The sequence below is a fragment of the Arachis duranensis genome, chromosome 1 (assembly GCF_000817695.3).
Source record: "Arachis duranensis cultivar V14167 chromosome 1, aradu.V14167.gnm2.J7QH, whole genome shotgun sequence".
NCBI lineage: Eukaryota > Viridiplantae > Streptophyta > Magnoliopsida > Fabales > Fabaceae > Arachis > Arachis duranensis.
Window position 1 is genome coordinate 188,483 of NC_029772.3, and position 13,970 is coordinate 202,452.

At 31.8% G+C, this 13,970-nt stretch overlaps 1 protein-coding gene across 4 annotated transcripts; it reads left to right on the forward strand.

The window, feature by feature from the left end:
* Positions 1–2,963: 2,963 nt before the first annotated feature.
* On the forward strand, positions 2,964–9,537 carry LOC107471932 (RNA polymerase II C-terminal domain phosphatase-like 4). 4 transcript variants are annotated; one of them, XM_021124910.2, is made up of 9 exons: positions 2,964–3,320; positions 4,262–4,404; positions 4,894–4,970; positions 5,494–5,597; positions 6,140–6,320; positions 6,876–7,165; positions 8,042–8,227; positions 8,317–8,351; positions 9,043–9,179. In XM_021124910.2, exons 2-9 carry the CDS (start codon positions 4,262–4,264, stop codon positions 9,047–9,049), a joined length of 1,023 nt encoding a protein of 340 aa, XP_020980569.1. In that variant the 5' UTR covers positions 2,964–3,320; the 3' UTR covers positions 9,050–9,179. The 4 variants fall into 4 exon arrangements, with proteins under 4 accessions (XP_020980569.1, XP_020980499.1, XP_052116928.1 ...); XM_021124840.2 differs by having other exon boundaries at positions 2,965–3,320; positions 8,317–8,346; positions 9,043–9,537; XM_052260968.1 differs by having other exon boundaries at positions 2,967–3,322; positions 4,259–4,404; positions 8,317–8,355; positions 9,043–9,537.
* The last annotated feature ends 4,433 nt before the right edge of the window (positions 9,538–13,970 follow it).

Below are 13,970 nucleotides of genomic sequence, written 5' to 3' on the forward strand. Positions count from 1 at the left end.
CTTTCGTTATGAGACAAAATAAAAATGTCTCCTGTATTATCCATATCTCAGAAGCCACAGCTTTCCACAACCAACGAGTTGTTTTGTTTAAGTCAGTATCGTGAATAGACAAATTCAAATTGTCTCCTAAATTTTAATTTGACAGACTTAATAGCAACTAAGTTTCTATTTCAGTCAGAAGTTAAAAGCAAAAGAAGTTAAAAAAGGAGATCATAGATTTAAACTCTCATTCTCTAGGCCATTTACAAACCTTCAGTATGCTTGCACCAAACTAGAATTTCTGAGGTGCGTCCTCTTAATGGAATTCGAATAAGAGTTAACATTGCATATGTATCATCTATTTATTGTTTGTGGTTATGATTGTTTAAGTGTGTGAATGATTTTTTTGTTATTCTTTGTGACTGCTAAATGAAAGGGAACCTCGGGTAGACATAGCCAATTAGGGCTTAAGATTGAACTAAAGTATGTGATTTTAGTAGCACCATGATATTATTTTTCCATGCTCTTTTTCTGGTGTCTTTCTTTTTCTAACAAAAACTTTTCTAATAAAACATAAAACAAACTTGACATTAGAACTAAAGATACCTGATAATAATAAAGCAAATTTTATAAAAGGAATAACAGTAGGTCACTATATTAAACTTACATAATTGGAATACTAGTAAGATCATGTTCTCTGCCATGTGTGCTTATTTGTGTGGGTTGAAGAGTTCATAATCACTTAATGGATTAATCTGTGGCGATCTAAGGCCGCGCAAAACGTTAGGAAGGGCAGCACAAATTTTTTAAGAAAATAACAATCAAATTTTTATGAGTTTAAAACAAAACAAACTTATTTATTTAAAACATTCGTGCTTTTTTGTTTTTCACCTACAGTTGTGTTCTTTTTTAGTTGATTTTTTTGTTTGAGCCTCTTTAAACTTTGTTGCTTTTGTTCTATAACAGTAACAAAATAATTAAAGCAGCATAGAAAAAAAATAAATCATTGCACAAAAACAATAGATAACATCATATAATTAAAGTTTTATAGTATATAAACTTACTTTTTTTTGTTGTTGTTGAACTTTTATTGTTTGCTTTGTCCTCTCCTTTTTTTTCGTTGTTCACTTCGAACAATATATTCAAAAATCTTGAATAAAAAAAAAGAAAATTTTACAATAGAAAAAAATTTATTAGAAAACAATATGAAGCTTATTCAAAATCTGATTCTAGTTTAGATCCTATTTTTTCAGAATTAGAAGTGGAACGAGAAATTTTTATTGTTTTTTTTTTTCAGTCTTTTTGACCTCCACATGAGCTCTTTTCGTCCTTATTTTTTCTTGTTTTATGAGACCGTGAAACAAATAGTTATTTAAGACATTTAGTTTTAAAAAAATCAATAGTATATTCAAGTCATAGAAAACTAAATAAAATTGGACAACACACAAACCCTATCTTTCTTTGATTCATTCTCAATCTTCTTTATTAATTTTTTTTATCTCATTACAACACCCATGATCTTTGAGGGGCAGTAGGTCTTGGCTCAACCTCCACATTTTGCTATGAAAGTATATGATGATCAGAGCATATATGCAACCATCAACTAATTTTTTGTTCTTTTTCCTGGAGGTTTTGATTCCTTGCATGAGAAATTTATGAACATGGCTAGCCCAATTCTTCTCAATTATGTTTTCGACATCCAGAATTACAAGGAAGTCAACTGGAGATAGTTTTGGAGTTGCTGTTGGGCAATTCTCTTTAGTATCAACAACAGTTTGAAGAACCATATCCCTTAAATCCGTTAGGAACTTGTTCTAAAATAGTTTATTATATCCTTCATCTCTTTGTTGATTTCAGATTATTTAATTTTTGAAGGTAAAGCTTCACCTATAAAATAAATAGTTTAAAAAACTTTTACACAAAAGCACAAAAATATGAGTTATTGTGAAACACACAAATTTTGAAACACCGTATACTAATTTAAAGATAAAGCATAGAAATTTTGGAAAACAACACCAAAAAATACCTATTGATTTTAGACCTAGGCTTGCCCAATCTTTACTAATGTATGGGATTGCAACATATGAAGTCTTTAAGTAGTCACTATCAAGATCATAGTGTCGAACAAGCTCTATTTGATGTGTGCCTCAGGTTCAATGATGGGATATTGCTTAATGTTCCAAGCCCCATTTTATCGACAATATCTCTTTTATCTTCGCACATTGCTTTGAAAATCTTCATAACGTATCACAAAAAACATCTGATGTCATGAGTTCTCTACGAAGATTCAAGTAATCATGTTAGATCACATACATATATTTATAATTTTTTTTGTTTCTTTCTCTTTCTCATGTTTCTTTGTAGAGTCACCTTTCTTAATAAGTATTTTTCTCATTCTACAAATATTCAAATATGATTAAAAAAATAATTATTCACAGTAATTTAATAACAGATAACATCACACAAACAATAGATATTAGCAATAAATAATGAATCACAACACACAGGCAATAAAGAATCATAGCACATAAATAATGAACTTCAACATACAAATATAGAATCATTAATCATAGCACATAAACAATGAAAGCTAATACAAACAATGAATTGGGTCAATTTAATTAGACTTGATTTTTTTAAAAAAAAAATTAGAAGTGAGATTTGAATCCGAAACTTCTAGATGAGAATAGAAAAATTATGTCATTTGAGCTATAGTTCATTAGCATTTAGTTGGATTGATTACCAAAAAGATTTATATATATAATATTACTGTATAACTTGATACATTCTAAAACCGTATTTTATTACGTATGTATATGTATATATAATAATTGTCTTTTTTTTGAAATAATTTATTAAAAAAACACAATTTCTTTTAAATTATTACAATTTATCATCTAAAATCTTATTTGTTTAAATTTTAGTTGTTTGATCTCAAATTAGTAAATTAGTGGGAAAACCCCAAAATACTGCTACCACTAAGACACCCCACCCCCATTTTCCAATTTGTATTCACTTACCATTACCAGCCGATATCCACTGCTCCAAATTTCCCTAATCTTCTCTCCCACAGGCCACAGCCCCCAGTCTGTCGCTCTGTTAAAAACCGGAACCGCCAACCACTTCTTTCTCCAGCACAACCCCCGTCTCTTCACTGCGGTTACTGCCATGTGTTCTCCCTCCACCGTCGCTGTTGCTATGTAATGCCTCTCCGGCGAGGCTGCAACCTGTGAGCTCGTCGCCGATCTCCTCTCCTCTGGTCTTATCTCCCTCCCTCCGCCGCTGTTGTGCTCTCTGCTCACCCACCTCGGTCACTGCCTCTGTACTCTCTCTCTCCTCCGGTCAGTTCTCGCCACCGATCTTTTCTCTTCTAGTTTTCTGTTCCTATCTCTATATTGATTATGATTATTGAATATTGATGACTTGATGCGTATAGTTCAATTTTTTAAATTTCTATTTTATTAGGTTAGTTCTGGTTTTGCCTCTTTATGGGATGAAAATACCGCGTGTGACTAAACTTGATTAAATTCAGCGAGGGCTCTTTAATCAGCGGGGGCTCTTTAATCTTTAGAGCATTAATTTGCTTGTGTATGATTAAACCTTGTTATTTATGAAAGGATGAACTAATTAACATTCTGGAGCCTTACTTTACTTCTGTTTTGTTTGTCATTTGAATTTATTTGAAGACAAATGGAAGGAGAAAGGCCTTAGTTTGCTTCTGTTTTGCTTGCCATTTAGGTTCAATAATCCATCTTCATTGAACACAGTGTAATAAGTGCCTTGCATATGATTGTTAACCATGTGCTCTTTTCTTTTTCTTTTTACATATATAATTTCTCAAACAGCTGGGATTCATTCATTCATATTTCATGTACTTCGTGCTATCGTATCACTGTTATGTTGTATTTTTGGGCATAATTATCTTCAGATTGGCATTATAAAAAGGTGGTTGCTTGGTTGGTTGGTTTGTATTTATTTTAAACTTTTATTGGAGACACTGCTTTTGTTATTTTTTGCCCTACTTCACTTGGGTGAATGATTTGCAATAGATGTCATGAAATTACTTATCCTAAAAGCTTAAATTGATAGGCAGAGATACGTGAATTGTTGAACTGTTATATCTTATGGTAGGTCTTTGTTGCCTTTGATGAGTATCTGTGTTTACACTAGGCTTTGAATCTGGCTGCTATGTGATGTCCTGTTATGTTTTGCCATTTGGTTCTGTTTTGTGGAATCTCTTTGTTTATGGATTTTACTTTCTAATTTGGTTTATTGGATGCAGATGAGTGTTGCAGCAGACTCTCCGATACATTCATCCAGTAGTGATGACTTCATTGCGTATCTTGATGATGCATTAGCTGCAAGTTCGCCAGATGCGTCATCCGATAAAGAAGTTGAAAATCAAGATGAGCTGGAAAGTGGCAGGTGATCTTTGTTATAGCTGTTACAATTTATATGTTAATTTCACAAATTAATTGCTGTGGATTAGGTGTATGTACTGTAAGACATATTTATATATCAGGTCATGATTCATTAGAGGGCTAAGTACTCTGATGTTCAAGTAAATATCTTTAGCTGTCACACTCTAGTAGGATACGACTTGGATCTATGGGTTGAGTTACATTAGGGTTTTGCTTTTACGTATATCAGATGGTATGTGTTAAGTACTTAAGGAAAGTAGGGAACCACACCTCCAGGCTTCAGGCCAGGTTAAACTGGTTATACTTAATCTTCATAACTACTCACATTACAATGTACCTTAGCTGCAGTTTGCTCTTGGTATCTGCATTGTTGTGTGTAGACTTATTCCAAGAGACATTATATATTTATTTGGATCTAGTTTTTTTTTTTTTTTATAAATAATTTTGGCTAAGTTTTATCGTGCTACTATTTAATCAATGAATTTTAAAGCAGAATAAAAAGGTGCAAGTTTGAAAGTGCTGAGGAAACTGAGGAGTCTACTTCAGAAGGGATTGTGAAACAGAATTTAGGTAATTTTGAATGTGTAGTCACTATCTTTTCTCAATGCTCAGTAATAGAATCCTTTCCATTGAAAGTGCAACTGGCCACTTGGTGTTTTTTGGTAATTTATTCATACGGAGCTTTACTTCTAGATCAAGGAAACAAACTTTTAGCAAAGGGGCAAAGGGCGTGATAATGTTTTTTAGGTTTATCCGTTTCTACAGCCCTCTTGAATTATTGCAGCGGTTTATCCAATGTTATTTATCTTGAATTGCTGGCTGTTTTCCCCTTAAACAGAAAAAAAGTTAATGGCTTATTTACCACCTCCATCCATTCTTACAGAAAAAAAATGTTAGATACAACTGATTCCTCAACAACTCAGTGCTACCCCTTCTCGTAGGCCATCGGGTAGAAACTAAATTTCACTTATATTCTTTCAAATGGCTGGGATTCTGTGAAGTATACTTTTTTGCAACTATTATTTTCAGTTATTGTACATCATTATCAGGTTGTATTGGAAGTGTTCTAGCTTTCGCTTTTTTGTTATTGCAGAAGAATATGTGTGTACACATCCTGGTTCATTTGGAGATATGTGTATACGTTGTGGGCAAAAGTTGGATGGTGAATCTGGTGTGACATTTGGCTACATACACAAGGTATGCACATCTCAGAAGGAATGATGCACAATAATTTGCGGAATTACAAATTTGGCTTTGAATAATTGTTCTTTTTTACCTGCAGTTGCTGCCTCTGCATACAACAGTTTACACATAACTATTAGATCAACTTAAAATAAGATATAGCCAATGAGATAGTTATGTCCTAGTTTAGTGGTGGTTATTATTGATCATGGCCAAAGAGTGGTGTTGAGTTTGTAGCTCCACTTATTTTGGTTATTTATCTATGTATTTGAATTTTGAAATAATTGTCCCTAATATAAATAAAATATAATATGCTTGTGTATTCAATAAGTTCACTAACAATGAATCAAGTCCAAGTTAGATTGTTGAAGTTCCATGTTAATTCCTTCTTTATGATTTATAGGTATTTACATTTATTAAGTTGGTGGATTTTAAACTGCACATACATTTCATAGTCTTAGGAAATCCGAAATCTTATATTCCGTTACATGGTTTTTATCAGCCATGTGGTTGAGTTGGTTCACAAAAACATAGTGATGGAAATTATGTATTTGCAGGGACTGAGACTTCATGATGAGGAGATCTCTAGATTGCGAAATACAGATGTGAAGAATTTGCTAATTCGTAAAAAACTTTACCTGATTCTTGACCTAGATCATACGTTACTCAATTCCACTCACCTTGCTCATTTGAACTCTGAAGAGTTGCATTTAATTTCCCAGGCAGATTCTCTTGGAGGTATAATGTCATTCAATGTGCTTTGCTGTTGATATGTATTTTAGATCAAAAGACCCGATGCAATGTGAATGCTAGATGCATGCTTTAGTTCTGCTGTGTTCTGACCAGAATATCTGTTTGTCAAATATTGTTATGCTGGCATGATATACTTTTTGGATTTTGTTTGGTAAGTTTTGGACATATGAATGATTTTTTCATGTTTAGTGTGTCACTATGTTGATAAACACAAAGATGTCTTGTTATTTTGCAATTGCAAGGACCATGGTGCATATATAATCATCTTTGGAATAGCATATCATCTATAAAATAAAAGTCATGCCCTAAAACTGGCATTTCTTAAATTGTTGAATAGTGTGGCATGTTGCTAACTTGATTTCTTGTATTTTGTTAAATTTGGGTCTTCTAGCTTGCTTGCATTCTTCATTTTATGATGTGTGTATTTTCTAACAACTATTAGTTGATTACTTTATTTGATGTTATGTTCTTGGCCTCTTGGGTTTTAATGGCTCTTCATTTTTGTTGCATTTCTGAACTTATATGTAATAAATCAACTAGATGTTTCCAAGGGTAGCCTTTTCAAATTGGACAAAATGCATATGATGACCAAGTTGAGGCCTTTTGTCCGCACATTTCTAAAAGAAGCAAGTGAAATGTTTGAGATGTACATATACACCATGGGTGATCGACCCTATGCATTAGAGATGGCTAAGCTGCTTGATCCTCTAGGAGAATACTTCAATGCAAAGGTGATTTCTCGAGATGATGGCACTCAAAAGCATCAGAAGGGTCTTGATATTGTGTTGGGGCAAGAAAGTGCTGTTGTAATTCTTGATGATACAGAACACGTGAGTGCATTGACACTTGTCAAGTAATGCTGAATTACTTTAATTCAAGTGCTTCTTTGACAATAGTTGTGTTTTAGTCTGTGTATCTGAATAGAGCAATTATTTTGTGTACCTGCCAACAAATCTGTTCAAGATGGTCTTACATTTAATTTAGAGAAACGCTAGAGGACTATCAGAATTTATTGTTTTTGACTAGCACTTTTAGCCATCAACCCAATTTCTTTAGTTTAGTAATCGAACAACATATTTTAGCCTATACTTTTAAACATTGATGGCTAATTGATGGTCAAAAACAATAAATTCTGATGGTCCTCTAGTACTCTTCTTTAATTTATTATGAATCATGATGGCACTAAAACTTATTTGCGTTCCAATTACTTAGTGGCACTGAAACCCATACAGCATTGGATTCATCCATTAAAAGTGATATGATAGGGCTTACAACTTCAGTCAGAAATTTCTAATTCAAATAAGTTATATATTCGGGTCCAGTGAAATATGACTCTTGACTCATTTGCAGTTACTGTTACTGTTATCTACTTAATTTTGCATTTTAGGAAATGCAGGACTGTTTTTCCATTTAATTCATTGATGTTTGGATATTTATATTTTATTGACTGCATATCAAACTGTGTTAACAGATTTCTGATTTCATTCTGGTCAAATATTTTTTTCTATCAGCCTATGAGTACTAGTTTGGATGCTTGATTTTGTGAGGTTTTACTGAATGGTCCCTTCCAAAAGGCTTCAAGGACAGCTTATATGTAACTTTTTACTAAGCATGGTTGATCTATATATGATAGTGGTTTGCAGGATTATCGGCAAAAATATGTGCGCTAAGATCTTTCCATCTTAATGTCGGTGCTAATGATGTAGGCATGGGTGAAGCATAAAGATAATTTGATTCTGATGGAAAGATACCACTTTTTTGGTTCAAGTTGCCGGCAATTTGGTTTCAATTGCAAATCTTTAGCTGAATTGAAGAGTGACGAAGACGAAGCTGAAGGAGCGCTCACTAAAATCCTTAAAGTTCTTAAGCAAGTCCATTCTAAATTCTTTGATGTATGCCATTTCTCATTTGGTCAACCTGAAAAGAAGAGGTTTGATATCTCTAATATAAAGCTAAAATTGTGGTGGTGAATCTTTTGCAGGAACTTAAAGAAGATATTGCTGAACGAGATGTAAGGCAGGTAGTTATGTTGGTCATATATCCTTGAAGAGTTTAGCCCTAAAGTGATCCCTGAGATTGGCCCCTTGCACCAAAAAGGTCCCCAAGATTCCAATTGCACCATAAATGTCCTCGAGATTAAAAAAATTGCATCATGCTAGTCCCTCAAACCCTTTCCGTCGAGTTACACCTCATGCCGTGAGTGACTTGTGGCACATTCCCTTCACGCTGGATTTAGATGAAATGGCTTTACTTTAGTTCTTACGCTAAATGCTTGATGAAATGACATCGTTTAACCTTAATGGTTATACATTTTTGTGTGGGGCATAATACGTTTTGTGGTTCATTAAGGTTAAATGACTTCGTTCAATCAGGCATTTAATGTCAAAACTAAAGCAACGTCATTTTGTCTAGTCTAGCATGGAAGGGTATGTGCCCGGTCACTCACGGTGTGGTGAATAACTCGATGGAAAGGGAGTGGGAACCAACGAACCAACATGATGCAATTTTTTCAATCTTGGGGATTTTTATGGTGCAATTAGAATTTTGGGGATCTTTTCGGTGTAGGGCCAATTTCAGGGACTACTTTAGGCTTTTAACTCCTTGAGTCCTTTTTCATTGCAAATTTATAGTTAATTTGTATTTTGTAATTCTAATGTTAAGCTTTAATCAATTAGTTTGGTTTTTACAATCAATTCATTTTTCCCAGGTTTTGAAATCAGTTCGAAGGGAAGTCTTGAGCGGGTGCGTAGTTGTTTTCAGCCGTATCTTCCATGGAGCCTTACCACCACTCCGACAGATGGCTGAGCAGTTGGGAGCTACTTGTTTAATGGAACTTGACCCCTCTGTGACACATGTGGTTGCTACTGATGCTGGAACTGAGAAGGCCCGGTGGGCAGTGAAAGAGAAGAAGTTTTTGGTTCATCCACGATGGATAGAGGCTGCAAATTATTTTTGGGAAAAGCAACCTGAGGAGAACTTCGTCCTCAAGAAAAAGCAGTAGTAACTGGTAACTTTTCTTGTAGCATCACACACTTTGTTGTGTTCATAGTATGTTAGATGTTATAGTCGCCCAAGGTTATGAAAGCATATTGGTTTTCATATACTACTTATTCTGGAGATATATATATATATATTCTTCTACTCTTCTTGCCATTTGAATTTTTGAATAGGAAAATGAAACTATGTTTAAATTTCTAGCTTATAGACTAATCTGTCTTCCATTTTTTAATTTTTATTTTTGGTACTCCCATCATATCATATTCGAAAATGGTGAATGATTGGCAGTGCGGCCAATGGTTGTCTATCCCGCCTCACCAAATACTTAATGGAATTAATCTAACAATATACCCAATAGGCTAACGAAGTTGGGTTGGTCTAATAATTAGTTCATTAGTCCGTTTAAATAAGTGTCGGGAGTTTGATATGCATACAGCAACCTGTATACAAGTCCATTGTGTGCATGTTACATTGTTATGCTGTCATCTATTTTATAATTGTTAATTTTGATGTGATTTACATTTTAATTGCTTAATTCTTTACTATATCTTTAAATTATAGTGTAGCGTCTGTGAATACTAAATTTTAGGTGTTGTAATTTTACTTAATATATATACTCTATAAACAAATTTTAAGATTACTAATTAAAAAAGTTTGTATAGAAAAAAATACAAAATTTTTAAATTTTAATTTATTTATTATTTATTTATTAAATAAAATATTTAAAACTTTTATTATTAGTAACTTTAATATGTGTTCTCAAGACATAAGTTAGCTAAATCCATTAAATATTAATTGAAAGGTTTTTCAGTCTATATTATATTATAATAATGATAATAATGTAAGTAGACATAAATATCGAGGTGTGTATTAAGTAATTTTAGATAGACGTACCATAGGAATCTATCTTTTCATTTAAAAATATAATCTTGTTATTTGTCTCACTTTCACTAAAATTTTATCCTTATTATTTTAAAATTTGTAATTATGTTCTAATACTAAATAAAATTTTTATAATGATTCTTACTGATAATTAGTTTTCAGGAAAAAGATAGTAAACCTGAAACTTTCTCTTCTAAAATATTTCAAAATTCATCCTACATAAAATATAAAAATAAATATTCTAAAAATATTTTATAATCTTTTTGAATAAAAGTAGTTTGCAAGGATCTAATTTATTTTTTTTTTTATCTAGTATAAGAATCTATGTGGTACAAATATTTTGTTAAATTGCTACTTATTGAAAACATTTCGAAAATGACACCTTTTTAACGGTGTGTCCAAATTCCAATTATATCTTAGTAAAAGAAAGGAAAAAAAAAAAACTTTTTTCTTACATACTTCAACATACCCAAATACGATTACATAATGTGTCTGACCTTATTCGTGGTTCATATCTTGATTAAATTAATTTTTAAATAATATATATAATTAATTATAAGAAACATTTTAACGTGTATCTGTGTTTCTTATTCTTGTCGTCGGTGCCTAAACTCAATTATAAACTTTTAAACGGTAAAAACTTAGTTGTCGACAATAAAATTAATTATTGTATTAAAATTTAATAACCAAATTAATCCTTATCTCCATTTTATATATTTCACTTATCTCCCCACTAATTGTAAAAAATGTAAATTCTAAGCCAAAACATGTCTACAATAATTAAATTATTTCCACAACCTCATTCATCAATGACAATATATCTCATCAAATGCATTGTCGCGAATTCCTTAGGACAAAGATATAAGCATGATCGTGCATGTAATAACTGAGTATGAAATTAAAGAAGGAGACATAAAGTTGTTGAAGATCTTTGAAAGCTTCTGCCCAGGCGATGGAGACGACAGAGCAACGAGCATGCGCTTATGCTCTCACTAACCCGGCAGCAGCTGATCAACATTTATTGCTCACCAATTTGTCTCATCATCCAATACTAATATTATTGTATAGTATACTAATAAATTCTGGGACCATATATACATTTATAATTTCATATAATTATCCTTAGAACCTAATAAGTTATAACGAACTTGTCGTGCATGGCATGGCCACATTGCACTAGCTAGACCGACGTTGACGTTATTGTCAGCAGCCAAATAAATAAATCCAAATTTTAGGACCAATCTAAGAATCATGTTAATTTTGTAATCTTTGTAGGGAACGGATTTCTTACACAACCTTTGATGTGGGATTATTATTATTTTAGAATTTTCTGTCCTGAGTTTCTATTAATTGTGTGAAAACAAATTGAATGTTTAAGTTTGATATTTTTGTAAGTCTATGAAATGATAAAGTAATTAACAGGGTCTTGAAATCTTATGAATAATATACATCATAAGATAAGATAATGGTATAAGATCTTTTATGATCTAAGTTTTTTTGATAGTTAAGACCTGAATATTATATATTATTATATAAAAAAGATCTCATTAATCATCATGAATATTATTTAACAAGGGACAAAACAGTCTTTTTTCATGACCTGTGAGCAAGTATCGTTTCCCATGTCATGAGGCGTTGTGTAAGAAATCCATTCCCCACTTTTGCATGTGCTGGTGGTTTGTTCACTTGTTGTATAAACAAGTTAACGTTTGTTTCATTGTTTGTAAGCGTGGATACTAATATATATGTACCATTAGTCTATTACCATACCATCAGATCATGCAACTACTTGCAACTTGTAACCTTCTGTACGGATTTTTGTTTTTGGCACAAAAAATTTATGCAAGAGAAATTTCTTTAGTGAAAAGTGAGGTTATAATAAATAAATTTAAAAAATATATATATCTATATATAGGAATGACAATACCACCCGAACTCGCGGGTACCCACCCTGTCCCTGTCCGTTCGAGACGGGTAATTACCAGTCCTGCACCGGGGCAAGTTTTGAGCGGGGTGGGTTTTTAGGAGGGTGGGGCGGATCGGATTTAGGTAATACCCATTTCTATCCGTCCCGGCATATATATAATATATGTAAAATAATTAGTAAATGATTAATAATATTGTATTATATTTAAATTTTTACTTTAATTTATGTTATGTATGTGATGATGGTTATATAAATTTTGAAATTTAATTTTATATATTGGATTTTAATAATTATAGGGTGGGTACCCACAAAGATGGATTAGGATTCAACGTTTTACTACTCGCAGGTAGAAGTAGGTGGATTCTATACGAATTATTGTACAATAAGACGGAATCAGATAGAAGAAAAATTCGTCCATATCCGTCCCGTTACCACCTCTATCTATATATCGTACGTAATATTTTATCATTGTTCTAAGTTTTTAGAAACTTTTGTCTAAGTTCCTAGATTTCATTCATTAAAGGGCTGATTTTTTTTTTTCAAATAAATTAGCCTGTGTTTAATTATAAACATTACATTATAAACTCACATATCTATTTACATATACAATTATATAAATTTTTATATTAAATTACTAACATTTATTTAAACAGATAAATAAATTTACTATTAGACGAATTTAAATTACTAATAAATTTACAATTTGTGTCAAGTCCAAGCTGGTCTGAACTCTGAAGTAATGAAGTATTACAGATTAATAGATTATCACTATAGGACACGTAGAAAGCTACAACTATAGGGCTCTAGTCTATTCAATTGGTCCATTAGCGGTTGGTTAATCATTTACCCAAAAGTGGTCCAATCTAGTGGTCCAACTTTACGTGGGACCATTTTTTTTTTTCACAAGTTGCAAAGACTATACCTTGTGCTTGCAATTGGCTATAACGTATTAGGTTTGCATTTTAATTTTTACTTTTTTAGATACTCTCTCAAATTACATTTGTTGCTATATAAGCTGCTTTTGAGTCACACGAGCTTCCTATAATTAATTTTGATTTTCTCCCTCGAAACAATGAAGCTATATATATATTCTAACTAAATTGAAACTATAATATATGTTTTAACGCCCTTGATTTTTTTCACTTTTAATTACTGCTAAACAAGATTTTAGGCTGAATTAGGAATCAGAATTTCAGCGTCCACACAAAAGTTAAAAGCTGACTTTAGATAAAGTTGGGTAGAGCTGTGACCACCATCATCAGTGTCTTACAAAAAAGCAAAGCTAGTTTCTTCGCTCTCTGGATGATCTGAATTAATGCACTTTGATTATTCATAATTGTATGTCAGTAGTTACATACCCAAGGTTAACACTAATATTCCCTACAATGTACCATATATATTAGAGTAAATAGTGAAATTAATCTCTAAAAAATTACTCGTTTTTTAACTTAGTTTTCGAAAATTTTTTTAATTAAATTTATCTTTTAAATATTTTAAATTATTCATGTTAGTCCATCAGTCACTTCTATTACTAATAACATCAGAATTTGTTGATGTAGTATATTAAATAATATCACAACACATATCTAGTAGTTATAATTGACTATTAATATAATTAATTTATAAAATTAGATCAAATTAATCCTAAATTAAAGAATTCTAATGCCTCAAGTTCTCTCCTCAATTAGATTTTTATGTAATCTAATTTCATAAATTTATTATATTAATAATTAATTAAAATTCTTTAGGTGTATGTTAGAGTATCACTTAACGTGTCATATTAATAAATTTTGACACCATCAATAAAAAAATAATAGAAAGACTAATAT